At 41.8% G+C, this 20,335-nt stretch overlaps 1 protein-coding gene across 9 annotated transcripts in view; it reads right to left on the reverse strand.

The window, feature by feature from the left end:
• The window catches only part of PDE5A (phosphodiesterase 5A), a 124,885-nt gene that overhangs the window by 34,435 nt on the left and 70,115 nt on the right, over positions 1-20,335 (reverse strand). For all 9 annotated transcript variants that reach the window (XM_077934007.1, XM_077934004.1, XM_077934002.1 and 6 more), the window contains 3 exons: positions 18,034-18,123; positions 4,319-4,390; positions 1,214-1,303 (listed from right to left, as the gene is read on the reverse strand). In XM_077934007.1, coding sequence (XP_077790133.1) covers positions 1,214-1,303; positions 4,319-4,390; positions 18,034-18,123 — 252 coding nt within the window. The remainder of the gene's footprint in view (positions 1-1,213; positions 1,304-4,318; positions 4,391-18,033; positions 18,124-20,335) is intronic.

Raw genomic sequence — 20,335 nt, forward strand, 5'->3', positions numbered from 1 at the left:
GCTCCAACTCACCCCAACGTCAGGAAAATTGGAGTAGCAGTGGGGGGGGGGGGCAGATGCTCTGAATTTACCTTCCTTTCTTTTCTACTTTCCCTCCAAGCATTTGAAACCTCTCAACTCTTTATTTCTTTAGTTACATCTCACCACTGCCCATCGAGGTATTTGTATGTTGGCTACAATCTACAAGTTCATATAAGGCCTGTGGCTCAGTGGGGGGAGCACATGCTCTGCATGCACAAAGTCCCAGGTTCAATCCGAATGTCTCCAGCTATTTGAGGTAGCAGGGAGCCAGTTTGGTATAGTGGTTGGTATAGTGCCAGACAAGGACCTGGGAGACAAGGGTTCAAATCCCCAAGAAGCCATGAAGTTCGTCTTGGGCCAGTCACTGCCTTTCAGCCCAACCTACCACACAGGGTTGTTGGGGGATTGAATGGGGAGTTGGAGACCCATGCCTGCCACCTTGTGCTCTATGGAAGAAAAGGTGGGATCTAAAGCAAATAGAGGCCTTGGAAAGCCCAAGACTATGCGAGCCAAATCAAGGCCACATGGACAGGCTCTCACACTAATTACTAATTCTGCCCACAACTCCAAGCCATACATTATGCAAGAGATATAGATAGATAGATAGATAGATAGATGATAGATAGATAGATAGATAGATAGATAGATAGATAGATAGATGATAGATAGATGACAGATAGATAGATGATAGATAGATAGAGAGATAGACAGATGATAGATAGATAGATGATAGAGATAGATAGATGATAGATAGATAGATAGATAGATAGATGATAGATAGATATAGATAGATAGATAGATAGATAGATAGAGAGAGAGAGAGAGAGAGAGAGAGATGATAGATAGAAAGATGATATAGATAGATGACAGATAGATGATAGATAGATTATAGATAGATGATAGATGATTAGATAGATAGATAGATAGATAGATAGATAGATAGATAGATGATAGATAGATAGATGATGGATAGATAGATGATAGATAGATATAGATGATAGATATAGATGATAGATTAGATAGATGATAGATAGATAGATAGATAGATAGATAGATAGATAGATAGATGATAGATGATAGATAGATAGATAGATAGATAGATAGATAGATAGATAGAGATAGATAGATAGATAGATAGATAGATAGATAGATAGATAGATAGATAGATGGGATAATGACTTTTTAGGCTCACCTGGTTACGTCTGTTTTCCAACAGGGACGTCTCATACAGCTGTGCGTTGTGAAGAACAATTCCACAAAAAGCCAGATATGCAGCAAAATCCTAAAAACCAGGTAATACTAAGTTAATTGAATTGGCAGGCTGAGTATTGAGATGGCTGGGAGATAGTCAACTAATCGCTGTAAAAGCACAATACAGTATAAATAAGGACCAGAAAGTATTGGGCTAAATTCTACTAACACAAAAGCAGAGAGGGGAGGTTTCAAATTGGACAGAAAATTGTCTCGCTTGCTCTAGGTGCTTTACTCTCTATTGGTTTATATTGACTCTTAACATTTGCATAAAACACATTGGCAATCCTAACCAGTGTGAGATTACTTCTCTGCTCTTTGCCATTTGTCTTCAGTATCTGCCAACAATCCCAAAGAAGGGACAACATGTACAGGCCTATATATCAGATTCCCCAAACAGTTATTTACATTTTGAAATGCTCTTGTGTTTTCTTGTTTCTAACAGCACTCCAATTACTTGGATATGGCATGAAGAGTTGTTATTTTCTGTTCCCAAGAAACCTGCTTTAGTAGCAATGAGTGTTGTTTATATACTGTCCGAAAATACCCAATTCTACCTGTGACCATATCCCCAGTGGTAAAGATTTGTGGTCAATTCTTGCAAACACAAAACCAGAGTTGGACAATGGAATGTCTATTTGCAATAGTAAGTGCACAATGTCTTACAGAGACCCTCATCAACTTGGTCCAAAGCAAATAAAATAAAGAGTCTCCTTCCCTGAGCAATAATAAAAACAATCTACAGATGCTATCAAAGAGTGTCTGAGATTATTTTTTGACAATTATACATAAAATTGTTCTGCTAGTCAGCAGTTGCCAGGAGTTCTGCATTTGTTTTGGAAACATGTGTCTCGCTTCTAACCACAGCTTACTTAAGAAGTATCAGTGACATCAAGGTATTTATTCATGAATAAGTGCATTCTTGAGCACAACCCATGCAATATTTATCTCTATTTTGTCATGATAAAAGTATTCCATAATAAGTAGTTCTGGGGAACCACACGCACCAAAAGTTACGTCAGCCTTAAATACTGAACACATGGTATAGCCCCCTATCATACAATAAATTATGTGTTTTAAAAGTAGGAATCAAATTTTGCTTACATAGCAAACTTGTGAGCCATTTTTGTTTAGGAAATATATTACTTCTGATGTCCTACAGATGTTTGTCACACATTCCATTTAGACAGGATGAATGAATTCTTATCCTGCTATTGCCAATGTTTGTCAGCTAGTAGCACAGAGCAGCCTTTCCCAAACCGGTCCCCTCTCAATATTATGGACTACAACTTCCAACAGCTCCAGCCAGCACTTGGGATGATGGAACGTGTAGTCCAACTGCATCTGAGGGAGTTGGATTGGGGAAGTATTGGAAGATTTAACAGTGAATAGATATAATGATGGTACAGTCAAAGTTCATCATAGAAACTGCCCTGAGATTTACAAATGAATACAAATTCAATAAATAAGAAGAATAAGAAGCTCATAAATGAGTGATTTCTGTTAAGAACATAAAAAGAGCCCTGATGGATTAGAGCAAGGGTTGTCAACCTGGGCCCTACTGCTCACTAGTGGCTGTTTCAGGATTCTAGGTGGGCGGTAGGGGGTTCTACGGAACAAGCTGAATCCTCTTTCCATCGAGCACTGCTGGGCGGTAAGGAAATTTTACCATCAAGAAGGATGCATTAGTGGGTGGTAGGTATAAAAAGGTTGACTACCCCTGGATTAGAGGAAGGCCTATCTAGCCTAGCATCGTGTTTCCTCACACTGACCAACCAACCAGGTGCTTCTGGGAAGCCCACAAGCAGGACATGAGAGCAATAGCATAATGGGAAGCAGCCATTTTGCGGGGGGAGTTCTGTTCCTTGCCCCCATGCACGTCAGTGGAGTGGACATAATCTGCTCTGTTACGCCCCCATTCAACTCTCTTCCAGGTCCAAAAGGACCTACATGGCGGCGGTCACGCATCAATTGGACATGTGCAAAATGGCCGCCGCCTGTACTGCTGCTGTTGTTTCCAAGCAATGGGTTTTCAGAGGCATGCTGCCTCTGATCCAGGATGTATAATAAAGCTACTGACAGCCTTTATCCTTCATGAATTTGTCTTATCCCCCTTTAACACTATCTGGGCTGACGGCCATCACTGCATTTTGGGGAAGCTAATTCTTGAGTTTTAACTATGCGACATGTGAAGAAACACTGACTTTTGTCTTCAATGGATGAATCCCAATACTTTGAGGCTCTAGTACTATGTTCAAGCAGACTAAACAATCCAGAATAAGCTCATGTAAACAGAGAGGAAATTAAATTATCTGTGTATACCAACAACTTCTATGAGTCTATATTTGAATGAAATTGTTGAATTTCTAAGCTCTGTTACACAGAATGCTTATTTATTTTGTTTCAATGTATAGACCACTCACATAAGAATATATATGAGTGGTGTACTTCTGAACATAATTTCCAAATGTCTGAATGCTTCCAAACTGTATTAATTTACTCCCACACTGTTGTCAGTAGAAAAGTGGTTTACAATTGTGCTGTTCACATGGTCATTGAAAGAAATATTAATTAGTTCGTGTTACTCTATTTATTTATTGTTTCATTAGGTGATTCTTCACTTTCCAACAAGTTTCCAAGTAGCTTACAGAATATTAATATTACAAGAAAACTGTTTTAAAGAAAAACATTTATGTACTGCTTTTCATCCTTAATAGCAAAGAAATGTGCAAAAATAAAAAAGACAATCAAATTACAAAATTCAGAATAAACTAGGAGCCACTTAGTCCGACAGCAGGTAAGTCAAAAGAACCCAGGTGGTACTAATGGCCAGCGGAATTTTCCAAAGCCAACTCTTTTCAGCATGGTGCTTAAATGACATTAAATCAGGCGCCAGGTGAGCCTCCCTGGGGGAAGCACTCCACAGCCAGGGTGCTACCACCTAGTCGGCCCTTTCCCTAGAAGCTACCTGCCCCACCTCAGATGGTGGAGGCACTTGAAGTAGCTTTGCTGTCATGGAAAGTGAGGAGAAGCCAATCATTTATACCTTCTCATCTTGCTCAGTGAATATTCCTCCACCACCAGACTTCTTGTTGATTGCTTGTGCCACACCAACCACCTGATGAAAATAAAATATAGAAATACTAGTTAATTCCATAGGGTTTTGACTGCAAGTCATGTAGAAGTGAGCATTAGACATCAAGTAGCTGCTATGTACTAACTTCTACTTCTTCTTTTTAAATAAATGTACGTTTTAAATGAAAATGTGTATTTAACATCTCGACTTGATTGATACTATGATTTCTCCATGTCAGAAACGTTGACAAAACAGATGGCAAGAAGAGCCCAAAATGTATTTTAATTCTCCAAATCCAACGCTATGTACCACATGTTGTCAATGGCAATGAGATGAGGGTGGTAGAGAAGGAAACAAGGAAGGCAGGAATCTCAGCTTTCACTGTTTTCTGCTCCTGCCCCTACCAAGTGACAGCCCCTTTTTGACAGCCCCGGATTACTCCAGGTGGGCCACACCCCAGTGAACCAGGGGCTGCCTGATGTCAAGAACTGGCTGGATGAGGAGGAGTGGTGGGAGGCACCAGCCTGGGAGCCCCCCTAGGGAAGCCTGAGAGCCAGAGGAGTGGTGGTGAGACATTGAGGACAGATCAGAGGGGGATGGGAGGGGAGGAATGGTTGGATGTTGAAGAAGCAACAGGCTTTAGTGAGCAAGAGGAGCCAGGTGCGGAAAGCAGCTCAGACTCAGCTGATGAAGCAGAGAAGGAGGGGATAGATGCTCCATTATAGGGGCTGGTTCTGCCTGAGACCTCTCTGCTTGTATGCTGTTTTCCTGAATAAAGAATTTACTTTTCTGCTTATCTCTGCATCTTCAGTGATGCCCTGCATCTGAACCTGCCCTGCATCTGAACTTGTTCTGGTTAAATGTTGAATCGGCCACATTCTGTTCAGGATGCACAACCCTACTATGTAGGATGGAAGGATCTTTTCCAGCTTGTAGGCAATCTTTGGGGGTGGGGTGGGGCTGTGCAACAAGCATTGGCAGGTTATTAAGCATTGTGGCTCCTCCAAGCCTCAGATTCCCCAGAACCTGGTTTTAAATGTTATCATTTATTTATATCAAACCTTTAAACAAAGTTATGCAAGGCACTTTACATAAAATTAATACAAAGTTCTAATAGAATATATAATGATAATCATCGACTAATAATAGACACAATATGATATGGTATAATATAGAATAAATAAAATAAGATACAGACAAAGAGGCAGAATTTACAATAAAAGCAATGCTATTCTTTTTGCATACCACATCCTCACAAGTTAAGGGCTTGCCTACAGCTTGCTAGTGACATACGTAGCGTATTCTCCTTGATTCAGATGGTGAAAAGAGGAGTTCATGTTCATGTTCAAAGCTCCTTAAGTTCATTTAGCTCAGATGGAGAAAGCATGCTTTTTCTCTGTGTGTGTGTTGTCTTTGGAGTTTCTAAGTAACTGTTTAATTTCAAGTGACTTGAAATGCCTAGCTGCTTTTTGTGTACATATAATAGCTCTGCTGGATTTCAGAGCTTCCTGATGTTAACAGCCACAATTCCATGAGCATTAATGGAAAGTTTCAAAGGGAGTGCTCCATTAATACACTTATATCTGATCTTCTTGGGGCCTCCTGCAGAGAGGTAATTGAGTCAGATGAGCAACTTTTGATGTATCACTTGTCGTCCAGAGCAAATGAAAATAGCAAGATGCTTTTTTGGAAAGGTTTATCTGCACGCAGAATCTGAAGTGCTTTCTTCCAAAGGGAAATAGCTCTGCAACCATTAGCCCAATCCCACCTCACTTATTTTCCTGCCTCTTTCAACCTCCTTTCAAAGTTTGGCACAGAAGAAAACAATTTCTGAAGAGGAAGGGTGGTGGTGAGGAGGAAGGGATATCTGTTGTTCTTGGCGGCATCTATCTGTCTCGAAAGACAATGGAGTGCGCCTCCGGGGGTGAAGTCAAACCGCTGTAGAATCACAGCGCATGCTGTGGATGCAGAGACTGGTAACTCACAACTGCTGACTCCCACGTTGTTTTTGCTGCATTAGCAGCACCAAAGTGACCTCTCTGGGGTGCAAGCCTGGACAGTGTGGATGGAGGTCCTGGGCTGCCCAGATAACAAGACACACACACGCCGGCCTTGCTGGTGTGGTCCAAAGGAAAGCAGATTTGGCACCAGCCATTTGGCACCAGCTTGGCTGCAGGAGTTGCTGGAAATAGATGTACAAGGCACCACCCAACCGCCTTAGGGACTCCACTCCAGATTTGTGTAGGGTTTACTCCTCAGCCGTTTCTTCTCCCAAAGAAAGGCAGTGGGTACTGATTTTTCCACAGGGTTTACTCCCAAAGCCTTTCTTACAAATGAGTATAGCAACAAGGCAGTGGAGGTTTGGGATCAAAGTTTTCTTTCTTTCTCTCTCTCTCTCTCTCTCTCTCTCTCTCTCTCTCTCTCTCTCTCTCTTTCTTTCTTTCTTTCTTTCTTTCTTTCTTTTAGATTTGCTACCTTCCCAGATTGGGAGACTGGTGCGATGGGGGTGCAGTATTGGGCGCACCAGATTGAAAGCCAGGTAAGAAATGCATGTAAAATATAGCACCAGCTCCAGATAGTTATCTGCAGATATATAGCATCTACACTTTCTTGACCAGGAGAAATGGATTCTGGAGTTGTGAAAAACATTCAGCAAAGTGAGAAAAATCTAAACATGCATAATTTGGGCTGGTGGGGCATCATCATACATAAGTAAGATTTTTATCCTTTCCTAAAACTGACCAAATAATACCACCATGAGTAAAAACAAGACCAGACTGTGGGAAATGAACCTAGGAACACATTCCTTAATTAAGCAGATGAATTGAACCGACATTTAAGCCTAACCAAAATTCTTCAGACAAACCTTCCATGCATACCCCAAGAGTGCACTACAAACTGGAACAGAGTTAAACTCATCATTCCAAACAACATTACTGGACAAGTAGTAAACATTTACTCTTCAACTTATGCTCTTACTTCCCCACCCCACCCCTTAGAGGTTGTCTGTACAGTGGTACCTCGGGTTAAGTACTTAATTTGTTCCGGAGGTCCGTTCTTAACCTGAAACTGTTCTTAACCTGAAGCACCACTTTAGCTAATGGGGCCTCCTGCTGGGCCGCCGGAGTACAATTTCTGTTCTCACCCTGAAGCAAAGTTCTTAACCTGAGGTAATATTTCTGGGTTAGCGGAGTCTGTAACCTAAAGCGTATGTAACCTGAAGCATATGTAACCTGAGGTGCCACTGTACTACTTCAGTTGCAGGCTGCAAAACAAACTTTTCTCTCCCCTCCATTAATATTCATAGTATGTTAGAGCAATATAAAAAAAAAAAGGTTTGTTGACCTCGGTTGTTTTCCCCCCAATACTCTAAGCATGTGCAGTTTTGCAGTTTTAATGAATATTTTGAATTAATTTTAGTGTAGATATAACATACTAACATGAAGACAGAGAAAATATAAGGCAAATCTGTATTAGAAAGAGAGGGGGGATAACAGATAGAAACAAGACACCATGATATGTTATATGAAAATACATTGCCTGCTACCATTCTGGAATGACCAAGTAGCAGGTTTAAAGTAACTTACGTCATGGCACCATCTTGCCAATGAGAACAATACGGGGTTTGCTTCTACTTCTCTGATGGAAAATGCATTTACCTTAGGAATAAGCACCCTTTTGTTATAGGGGGTGGAGGAGGTCAGTAATTTGGGGTGGTATTTTGGGGAGAGGTCTGCTCTGCTGAGGACACAAGATGATCAGCAGCTGGAATAAATTATCGCTCTTGATATTGAATATGTAGCTTTACCTACTACATTTCACATTGTATTTTTGCTGCGTTACATTGTAAGCCACTTTTGAGTGTTGTTTTAATAGGAAAAACGGGCTGTACATATTAAAACTAACCCAACCTAACCTTAAAATGTGGGGAGAGGGGAAGGAGGAAGCTATTATGACCTGCATCAACCCCAGGGGGCTTTGACATGCTGATCCCAGCCCAGGTGCTGATTCCAGACCTGTTAGTCACTGGTACCATCATATGGCACCCTCTGGGAGGCCATTTGGAGCCCTGGAGTTCAGCACAAAAGTCCAGTCCAGCTACACCACTGCACAAAAGAGAGGAGAAGGGTGGGGGAGCTTGATTTTAAAGTGTTTCGTTTATATAAAGAAAAAAGGGTCTGAGAGTAACCCAGAACCTTGAGCAAGCTTTCACTTCCCACTGAGGCCTGTCTGGAGGCTCTCAATACCTGGAATTCCCAACCCCAGCAACTCAGATCTTCTAACCACATCCCAGTAGGAGAGAGGAAAGTTTTATTTGTTTATTTGTTGCCTCTCACGAGCTTTTTGCACCCTCAGGAAACCAAAGATGTATGTACAAGATAAAGAAGGCAGCTTTAGCACAAGATAAAGAAGGCAGTTTAGCAGCTTTAGCACATTAGTAGCAAGGGGCTGCTGCCTGGAGTCCACCAGAAATAGAATTATTTGTGACCACCGCTGTTTGGAAGGGATACGAAACAGGAAATGATGCCTTTGGCTATTAATGCAGACCTCAACAGAAGATCTTTTGCAAAGCACACATATGGAAAAGTGTGCTCACCCACTAAGCAGCAACGTTCTTATAGCCAAGTTGCAAAACTGGGTGGAAAAACACTTTCAATATCTCAGTGGGTTAGATGGTGATTTATAGGCTTCTTCACTCACTCTCACACCAAGCTCTCCAAGCTACTGGCAACACAAGTGGGATCATTGTGCTGCAAAGTTAGCCATTAGCAAGCGTGGTCTCAAAATGCTCATTTTTAAATAAAGGTTGTATTGTCAGGCATACTGCATAAAATCCAACTTTGCTCTTTTAAAGTTAATGGTAAACTACTCTTGGCATCATCATACAAGTCCCACATTTTAAAGAAGTCTTCAAAAACAAACAAAAAAAGGCTGAGCAACAATAATGCAAACCCCTCACCCGCCCCACACTATAGCCAAACCCACACACAAAATCGATGTACAAAGGCTGCCATCATTTTAGACATCTTATACCATCACACAGCTGCTCTCCAATTCCCAAGGCATCTTTTAATTTAACGGAAGTGTCCTTATTTTAGAATATCATACCTCAAAGAACAGACAGTCCAGATCGCCCTGAGTCAAGTTCTTTTTTATCTGCATACAACAGATACCACAAGGAACAGATAACATGGCAGTTTCACCGAAAAGTACACCCCACATCCACCCACAAAACTCCTGTTACTATAAATTCCTAACTAAGTGCCTCACAGCTCCCCCTTACACTGGCAGAGTTTCATCCATTTTCTCTGGATCATCCCCCAAGGCTAGCAAATCTCCGGCTCTCACCAACATCTACTGCAATCATGGCTTTCGTAAATAGGCCTGCTTTTAGGCAGCTCAGCAATCCCCCAGGAGGATGACGTCACATACTAAATTCTCTCTTGGTGGAGGTCTGCATGCTAATGGAATCAATTCTTCTCAACAAGTTCAACGTGTAAGTGGCTGCCTCAACAACTCCACCAAAAATATGCTTGCCTTTCGCCCCCGGTTCTGTGTCTCTAAGCAGTTTCGCAAGAAGCTGAAATCCACCTAGTGGCTGCACCTGCTGCATTTATGCCTGACTTGGCGCAGAAGATAAATCAAGAGGGATAGTGAAACAGTCTTAGTCATGGCCCTTGGTTCATTCTTCTCCTGCCCTTATCTACACCACCTCAGAGCAGTGTTTCAGGATGAAATCCTATACCCACTTTCTGGGAAATAAGCCCTATTGAACTCTATGGGAATACATGTACAGTGGTACCTCAGGTTACATACGCTTCAGGTTACACACTCCACTAAGCCAGAAATAGTGCTTCAGGTTAAGAACTTTGCTTTAGGATAAAAACAGAAATTGGGCTCTGGCAGCGTGGCAGCACAGGAGGCTCCATTAGCTAAAGTGGTGCTTCAGGTTAAGAACGGTTTCAGGTTAAGAACGGACCTCCAGAATGAATTAAGTACTTAACCTGAGGTACCACTGTACAGGGTTGCGCTATAAGTGCCTCGCAGGAATTCTATGAGGTAAGTTAGGCTGAGAGACAGCATATTGGCTGTCCACCAGTAAGGAGGGATTTGCATCTGTTTTCCCCCAGGTCCAAACCTAATAGCCCAGGCTCTTTGCCACATTAATTGTCCCTGCCAGTGCCACAAATGCTACAGCATGCTTTAAGGAGGGTTATTTATTGTACTCTTCAATGCATGCTGTTTTGTCTATTATTGTCCAGTCACCACCGGCCCTTGTGTAAGGATTCCAGAGCGAAGAAATTTCAGTATTAAGCACATGGCAGCTCACATAGAGAATGTGAGTAAACTCTCTAAGCTTCCCAATGTGCTCTGACACCAGTCCACAGGTGCACAGCTGACATGCAGGTGTTGGCTCACAACACTGGCCTTTTTATTTTTATTAGCTTTGAACCACAGAAAGCTGAATCCATTTCAATGGTATCGCAGGCGCTGAAGAATCCAAAAGGAGAACACTTTCGCCCTGTGTAAACAGCTTCCTGCCATGAAAGGGAAGCTTGTGGTTCTTAAAGAGCTGTGAGGAAACAGTAAAAAAAGGACTGTGTTAATATAGCCTAAAAAGACCATTCAGCTGCTCCTTATTAGCCCTGCAGGTTTCTCTTTTACTATGGAAAGCATGTGAACCATATGCGGGCTCCTTTATTCTTTGGATCCAGCCGCAGGACCCTAGACTTGTTATATGTGGGATTGTGAAAAATGGAAAGAAACAGGCACATGCTGAGGACTCTCTTGGGTGATAAGCCTCGGCATTATTTTAGTTTAAAGGAATGTTAACATCCTTGATTGGCTGGACCATGAAAGGAAATTATTTTCTATAGCCAGCCAGAACAGATTCTGAACTCATTTGAACTGGTGCAACTCCAAGTAAATGCCAAGTATTTGCCTTGCACTAATAAGCCTGGTCCATGATAAAGGCTGTGCACACACTGGACATTTAAATAACATTTACATCACATCCTGTCCATGGCTCCAAAGAAGCTTGGGAACTGTAGTTTACCAGTAACAGCTGCAATTCCCAGCACCCTTTGCATGCTACAGTTCCCAGAATTCTTGGGTGGGAACTTGCTTTAAATGTCTGATATGTATGCAGCCTCTAGCTTCCTAAAGATAGGCAATTAATAAATGACACATGCAACTCGAGAGAATTTCTTCAAGCCTACAGGGGTGAGAGGGGCAGGCCGAGGTTTACACAATTAACAAACACAGTGTATGTGACAGCATGCATTTCAACAAAGTCCTGGGCTCTCCGTGTTAGAATAGGAGTTTAGAAATAGCTGAAATATACATAGAAGTTTGAAACTGTAAACAGATTTAAGCTTTTTTGCACACAGAAATAGACAGGAGTTCTGCAGACCAGATCCAGACTCTGATGTCTTCGCCTCCCTCTAAGCAGCTTGGTACTTACTTCCACCAAATGGTGATTCTCTGGCTGGCCAGTCATTCTTGGAGAAATGTAGGGATAGGGAAACATATCCATGCAAATTCAGTTCAATCTACTCAATGACTAACGGATATACAGGATGAAAGCCAATCCAGCAACCCATTTTGAATGTTGAGCAAGTGATACAGTCTGTGCCATTCTCAGAGATTAATATGGGGAAATGATGTGCTGTTGAATATCCACTGGACTCACATCTGAAGCTTTGGAATAACATTTTCCCATATAATTATGTGACTTGGGGGAGGAGGAAAATGTTTGTTAAAGGGAGTTACCGTATGTTCTCATGTTCCCTTTGGGGAAAGGAAAAAAAACACCCAATAATTTTTATTTTTTTTAAAAAAAGGAAAATAATAATGGAAATCCCATCACAATAAGGGTTGGCATAACTTTACACACTTTAGGCAGAAATCCCACCTTGCTTGAATTGCACACTGTATCACATACTCATGGGGAAGACTTAAAGTCAAAGCTGTAAAGCCTGTGATTTGGCAACCTTAATTGTATTTTACCCTCATTTCCCCCCTGTTGCTGTTCCCTCTATGCATGTCTTTTCATTGCCAATACAACTGCAGCTCCCTTCCGCTAACACTTTGCCGCTGTCTGTTGTGCGGACAGTGTTGTTATACAGTTTAGCCACTAGGTGGCACTGGACTTGGTTGAACCTGGGTGCAGCCAGGAGTTTCCTGTTTTGCTCTTGTTGGAATGAGACAGTAAACTTATTGCCGTAGTTTCCTGACTGGTGTGTCCTCTACACCAGGAGGGGCCAACATAGTGCTTTCCAGATGTTGCTGGGCTCCAGTCAGCCTCCAACAGCATGGCCAATGGTCAGGCATGGTGGCAGCTGTTGGCCAACCATGTGGAGGGCACAACGTTGGCTACCCTTGCTAGAAGCCTCCCATGACAGCTAGTTGCCTTTCTAATCTTCTGGAGCACAATGTTCATCATTGCTCTATTTCGGATGTTTCATTTGTGTGAAAAGGAACAGCTTCTACGATCATATCAACTGCCGTGGAGTTTAATGCTCACTATTGTTTTTGATTCTTTTGGCCTAAAATAGACATGCTGACTTTTAGCCTTCAAAACGACTTTGCCCTTCCTGGTTCCCTGCAGGCTTTTCTCCCTAGGCCACAGGCATTTCTGTAGCATCGCGAGCTGCGTTCAGCGTTTTATTTTATCTGGATGCTTCTCGCTGCATTCTTGTACATTCAGATCTTAGATTTAATTCTGTGAAAGCTACTTCAAACCCCAAAGGGAGAATGTGCCGTTGTTTTTTTTCATTGTTATTCCTAAGCTAAACACTTTTTTTAAAGCTTCCTGTGACGATTATAAGATTCAGTAAAGACAACACTAAAGAAAAATTATCCACTAAACCAAAGAATGCACCAAGGGGCCGGAAATATATATTTGTCTCTTTTAGAGCAAAGGGGCCCTGTTCACATTCAGCTGCGGATTGCATTATAATTATTTTAGAAGTGGATTGCATGATATATTTATTTATTTAGGCATACTCCAGCTGTTTTTACCCCTATGGAGATGAACTTCCTTCTCGGCCAGAAAACTAAACAATTGATACCAGTTAGCCGTTCTACCTATGCTGGCCTTTAAAACTGGAGGCTCCCTTTATCATTAGACCACTCCAGTAAACCACTACATTTTCAAGCCGTTCATGGGGTTCTTTTCCAATTTGTCCTACAGAATGTGTCAAACACGTAAATTTATGTTTTATTCAGTGAGCTGCTCCTGCTCTTTGCCCAAATCAAGGATACTCAGTCACACCCAACCATCCCCTCATCCCGTTTCTTTCCCTTCTTCCACTGAATTGATAAACATATTTCCAACTTCTCCCCCTCAAACCATCCAACCCTACTTGGGTAACCCTTGTCCAGCTGCTCCTTTCCGCCTACCTATTTGCCTGCATTTTCAGTCACAGCCACACCACACATTTAAAGCGTTCTAATGCCGCTTTAACGGTCATGGCAGCCACCCAAGAATCCTGGGAACTGCACTTTCTTAAGGATGCTGAGAGTTGTTGGGAGACTGCTCACAGAGCTACAATACCCAACACCCTTAACAAACTCCAGTTCCAAGGATTCTTTGGGAGAAAGTCCTCACTGTTGGAGTGGAAGAAGAAGAAGAAGAAGAAGTGGAGGAGGAGTTTGGATTTGATATCCCGCTTTATCACTACCCAAAGGAGTCCCAAAGCGTCTAACATTCTCCTTTCCCTTCCTCCCCCACAACAAACACTCTGTGAGGTGAGTGGGGCTGAGAGACTTCAAAGAAATGTGACAAGCCCAAGGTCACCCAGCAGCTGCATGTGAGGAGCAGGGACGCAAACCCGGTTCACCAGATTACGAGTCTACCACTCTTAACCTCTACACCGCACTGGCTCTAAGCATTTTAAAGAACGCTTTAAAAGTATGGAATGGATGCAACCTCGCAGTCACAACCTAGGCTCTTCTCTGATGTTCTTGCCCTCTAAATTATCTATCTGCACCCTCCCGCAACACCTTCTCACTAAACTTCCACAGCCTTGATTTCTTCTACTCACATTCCTGACCCTTTGCATCATGAACGGGAAACATGTGGCCCTCCAGATGTTGTGGAACTCCCAGAACAATCACCCCTGACAAGTGCCCAGACCAGCTAAGGCTGATGGTTGTTGAAGTCCAACAACCTCTGGAAGCCACAGGTTCACCATCCCTACATGATGAATCTATTCAGAGGGGGTGGGACCTTGTTATTACATCTATTCCAACAGAATTGCCACTTTTTTCCTTCTTGCCTGCTGCGAACACTTTAGGAATATTGAAGCAACCTGGCGTTATGTTTGTCAGGAAGTTTTCTGGATAAATTAGGAATCCCGCCCAATACTATTGGTTCAGAAGACACTGTCAAATTCAAGAAGGGTCATCGTGTTCCTGCTGAAGGATGGTGATCCCCTCCCCATTTCTCCCAATCATTTTCCTTTAACGAAAACATCCCCCCCCCCCACAGATGTGAACTTTTCAGTTTAAATTTCTCCCTGGACAGCTCTTTTTCTTCTGTGATTTAAAGCAGACTCAGATCTAAAACTGCTTTCTTCTGCTCTAAAGCTGCAGGTATTCTTTCCATTCAAAGTCTGTGAGATAGACCTATTTATGTATCCATGAGCCGAAGATACTCTCTGCTGGAAACATTTGCCCCCAAATATGTGGGGGGATTTAAACTGTGTAGATGTCATCCCTGAGGGGGCAGGGCCTGACATTATGTCCCAGCTTCTCCTCATGTGTTTGCTTACACATAAAGAGGTTGAATCCTGTTTAGGGAATTATTTCCACAAAAGCATGTATAGGATTGTGTTGTTAACAATCTTTGTGACATTCTAGTGGTGCACCTATTAACTATTTCGCTGAATGCTCATGATATAAAGGAAATGAAGTAGAGATGTGGGGAAAATTTGATTTTATTTGTATTTTAATGAGAAACTACCTAATTCAAACTTCTCCGTCCAATATGTGAATCAAAACACAGCTATCTTTCAGAATGTGTACAGAAATGCATAAAAATACATATGCTAGTGAAAATAAAATATAAAATGTGTTATATTCTGGGGGATTGACAGATTTGCCCACCCATAAACTGAAGTCAGGGTTAGGCCATGAGGCAGCCAGGTTTGCATATGAAAATAAATTACTGAGGATGATGAAACCCCAAGCAGACTCTGGAGGGCTCCAAAAAGATTTCTGCAAACTCAAATCTTGTCTAAAAGAAAATATATGCATATTCAGACGAAAAACCAACAACCCTCTCATCCCAGCGGATGGCCGAAATGATCAAGGAGATGAAGCTAATGTTTAAATTAGCCACAGCTCAAAGAATAACAAGTTTAAAGTAACATGACGTTTGGGATTAACATGAGTGAATATAACAGGAGAAACTGTAAGTATATTTTGGAAAAAGCTGAAATGCTGCTGGGAAACAAGAACTGAAAAAACTCAGGTCCAAAAATTAGCCTTTGAACCAAAAGTTATGTGACAAGAGAAACTCCATACAGTCAAAATAAGCCCTGGGACACTCTAACAAAAGACTAGCTTGAGGCCAGTTTACTGTCATATGTATTCTCTAAACATAAAGAAAGCTGGTCATTGAGTGAAGGGCAGAGGAAGCAAAGGCTCCACAAAAATCTGTAGCAACAAGCGGCACTGCAGGAAAACATTGCAGTGAAGAGTTCTCCCGTTCAGTGTCCCAGCTGTGACTCCTTCAAGGATGGGCCCATTTCCTTCCAGGGTTGTCCTGGATCTTACTTTACAGATGACAACCCTCTTTTTGAAAGGCTTTGGGGCCCAAATCCATTTTAAAGAGAAAGAACCAGAGGAAGGGGAGAGCAAGGGCCTTAAAATTGCCCACTGAGCAGGAAGACTTGTCACCTGGCCACTGTCTTCCTGCTTATGGTGAGATACACTGCATTTCTATTTCAATTATAGTAATAAATTCTAAATTTTCACCTACCCATTCAAATTATCAGATGCACATATTAGGCAAATAAATCTTGTCTTTTGCACATCCTATCCTTCTTGGTTTTCTGTTTCTTTTGCCCCCGTCCCCACCCCTGCACAGCAGTCAGCATTCCAAGCTCCTTGAGCAGTGTTGAGTCTCCTCCACCTACCCAAGTAGCAGACTTTTTCTATTCTGTAATCCCCAGGTATTCCCAAGGACGCTGATGCATCTTCCATGTTCATCTTGACTACACAGGAATAGGAGAATCACTTAACTATTGTTGTTGTTGTTGTTTAGTCGTTTAGTTATGTCCGACTCTTCGTGACCCCATGGACCAGAGCACACCAGGCACTCCTGTCTTCCACTGCCTCCCGCACTTTGGTCAAACTCATGCTGGTAGCTTCGAGAACACTGTCCAACCATCTCGTTCTCTGTCCGTCCCCTTCTCCTTGTGCCCTCCATCTTTCCCAACATCAGGGTCTTGTCCAGGGAGTCTTCTCTTCTCATGAGGTGGCCAAAGTATTGGAGCCTCAGCTTCAGGATCTGTCCTTTCAGTGAGCACTCAGGGCTGATTTCCTTAAGAATGGAGAGGTTTGATCTTCTTGCAGTCCATGGGACTCTCAAGAGTCTCCTCCAGCACCATAATTCAAAAGCATCAATTCTTCAGTGATCAGCCTTCTTCATGGTCCAGTTTATATGATTATTACTTGGCGGGCACCAGCTAATCTTTATCTGAGGCTGGAACCAATTTCAGCAAGACTGGATTACGACTCCAAAGGCAGGGCTTTCATAACGTTTTAACCTTGGGAGGGGGTACACTACTTTCACAATATTTTTATACCACCTTTCAATGAACATTTCCCATGTCATGCTTAGAGCTTGTCCACACTTCCACTTGCCCCACTGCTTTCCCCTAGGAATATCCGCTCTTTATTGCTAAAACGGAGCAAACACCAACCAGGTTTTCCATGGATTGATGTTTTCTCCAATTCAATGGTAGAGGGTGGGTTTTCCCGGAAAAAGTGAATGCATTTTCCTTAGGAAACATGAGACAAGCATAAAATCTCTTGGAGCTGTGCCTTCTAGGCCTGGGGGAAGTGTAGATGAGCCCTTAGATTTGACATAATAATAAATGGGATTTTTTAAATAATATAGCCCTAATGGGCAAACACGGAAAGCAAGACATCCTTTTTTTAATTCTGCAGTTTCTCTTTTTCACAAATTTTCCTTTTTTAAAAAAAAAAATTCTGTCCCATTTTTCCCTTCCTTTGTTTTCCATGCTTTAGATGTAAGCCTGATTTTATGTAGTAGGCTCATTGTATTTTAGACCTTTCTAGTAATACATTTTCTACATACACAATACTTCCTCATAATGCAGATTCAGTTGAGGAAGGGTGGAAAAACAAAACTTACAAGAAAATAGGAGTTTTATATTTGCAAGAAGAAAATGCAAATTCTCCGACTTTGCCCAAAATGGCTAATGTTACTTGTTAAATGACAACACAGGGAGGGGAGGAAACTGTTAACAGAGCAGGTCCAAACTGAACTCTGTGGAATCACATGCAGACAGACTTTAAGTAATAAAAAGGCAAAATCAAGAACAAACCATGTTGTGCTTTGGGACAGAGCCTGAAAGCTGAAAACGGTTAAACGAATTAGTGGAGCTGGAAATGTTACAACCAAGGAAGAGCCAGATGCCTGACCTTACCTCTTCTCTATGGTTCTTTATTGGCATACAGAGGATGCTCTGCGTCCTGTAGCCCGTGAGTTGGTCCACTTCTGCATTAAATCGGGGATCCTGTCAAAAGAAGAAAATAGATAACTATGTACACATTTTTTTCAGAAACCATACTTATTTCCTAAGTTTGTATGCCAATAGGATACTTGGGAATTCTAAGAAACAAAAAATAATAATAATGCAAGTTTGAAAGTGGTGGTTAAATTTCAGTGCAGTTTTGAAAGGTCCTGTCTGCCATCTTGATTCGAAATGGCATCCAATTGTATCGAAACACAGATGAAAACCTGCTCCTTGATCCCAGAAATCACCATACAAAGTTTGGTGAAGATATTTTAAGAGGTGTCCAAATGCATAGTGAACAGAGAGACAACATCGCAAAATATGTAATAGGTTCTGTTTCACTGTTCCTCTTGGCAGCAGTGTTCAATTATTTACTTATTAACGAATTTCTAAGGCACATGAACATTGCAGGGCAAAGCTTTCCCAAGGCAGCACACAATCACTTTAAAGCAATGGCCTGGTTTGCACGTGACACTAAGCCAAACCATAGCTAAGTGTGAACATGCAAGTGTGCAGGCACTTATAAATAAAATCACAGCTACTTCGCTAAGACATGGTTTGGCTGTGTATTATGTCTAAACCCGGGCTCATGGTTTGTTTCACTCCAAACTTACTGCAAGCTATTGTCATGGTTTGGTTTTTGTCTTACTGCTCACTTTTTGTCTGGGGACAATATAAAATAAACAATAATATAAGCTTTAAAAAACCCCCACTCTGTTAACTTAAAATAGGGGGGAATAAGGTAATATAAAAAATTTAAATAGTATAAATCCCATTTATCTTATAACAGAGAAGTCCTGATGAAATAAAAAGATATTCAGGGATCATTTAGAAACAGTGAAGAAAGGAGTCTGGTGAACATCTCAGGGTAGCGAATGCCACAAGTTTTGAGTCACTACCAAAAAAGATTCTGTCCCCCACTCATCCCCAAGTTATTTTTCCTGACATTTCCCTTCCATAAAATAATGACTGAAGCACTGTGTGGATCATCACCATTTGCAGATAAAGAACCCCAAATGTCACAAAGCGTTTTAGCAAGCTTACAAAAATTTGTAGTATCTCCTCCTCTCCCACCCTCAGATTGAATATATTCCATAACATGCTGTTTACCCAAAGCACAACCATTTTTTTTATTCCCCCCCCCCTCTCTCTCTCCCTGGAGAAAGTGAGAAAACTGAGGGAAGTGCAATTATGGCTAAATTAGCCAGTGATGAAAAAGACTAAGCTCTTCCATTTCAGGAAAGAATGTTAAAAGTTTAGTTTTGCCATTCTTACTCAGACTATACTCAGTTCCATACATACATCAGAGCATAGACATATGTGCAAAGTTCACGTTACCAGATGTTACTAAAATTGCTCAAGTTTAAAGCCTTAAAAATTGTATAGCAAATTACATTAGTGGTACCTCGGGTTAAGTACTTAATTCATTCCGGAGGTCCATTCTTAACCTGAAACTGTTCTTAACCTGAAGCACCACTTTAGCTAATGGGGCCTCCTGCTGCTGCCGCGCCACCAGAGCACGATTTCTGTTCTCATCCTAAAGCAAAGTTCTTAACCCGAGGTACTATTTTTGGGTTAGCGGAGTCTGTAACCTGAAGCGTATGTAACCTGAAGCGTATGTAACCTGAGGTACCACTGTATGTCCATTTCTAGGGCACTCTAAAAGTGTATGTCAGATATCAATGTCAAAACATATCCAGAATCCAAATATCATGCCTGCCAGCTATAGGATGGTAATATCCACAGGTCCACAGATCCCCTCCCTACAGCCCAAACCAGAGAACTCTGTCCACAACCCTGCAGAGCCCCTACCATTCAATGTAGACCAGCGTTTCCCAAGCTTGGGTCTCCAGTTGTTTTTCAGACTACAGTTCCCAACATCCCAGACCACTGGTCTTGCCAGCTAGGAATGATGGGAGTTGTAGTCCAAAAACAGCTGGAGATCAGAGTTTGGGAAATATTGAGTTTGATGGGCCATTGTATAGGGCAGCTTCCTATGTTCTTACAGAGAGCAAATTGTAGACAATGGTCTAAATCGACCTTAAGAGACTGCAGTGAGGCATTTTAGGGAAGGCAACGCTTTGGCATATTAGGCCCAAGCCACCTAGCATCATAAACTGTGCTATAGCACTATTAACAGTTCGGTAACATGCTGGTGTCATGTGCTTTCCATTACCTTCTCTAACCAGAAGGCCAACTGTTGCGTTCCTTA

The sequence above is a fragment of the Podarcis muralis genome, chromosome 9, assembly GCF_964188315.1.
Source record: "Podarcis muralis chromosome 9, rPodMur119.hap1.1, whole genome shotgun sequence".
In the NCBI taxonomy this organism is placed as follows: domain Eukaryota; kingdom Metazoa; phylum Chordata; class Lepidosauria; order Squamata; family Lacertidae; genus Podarcis; species Podarcis muralis.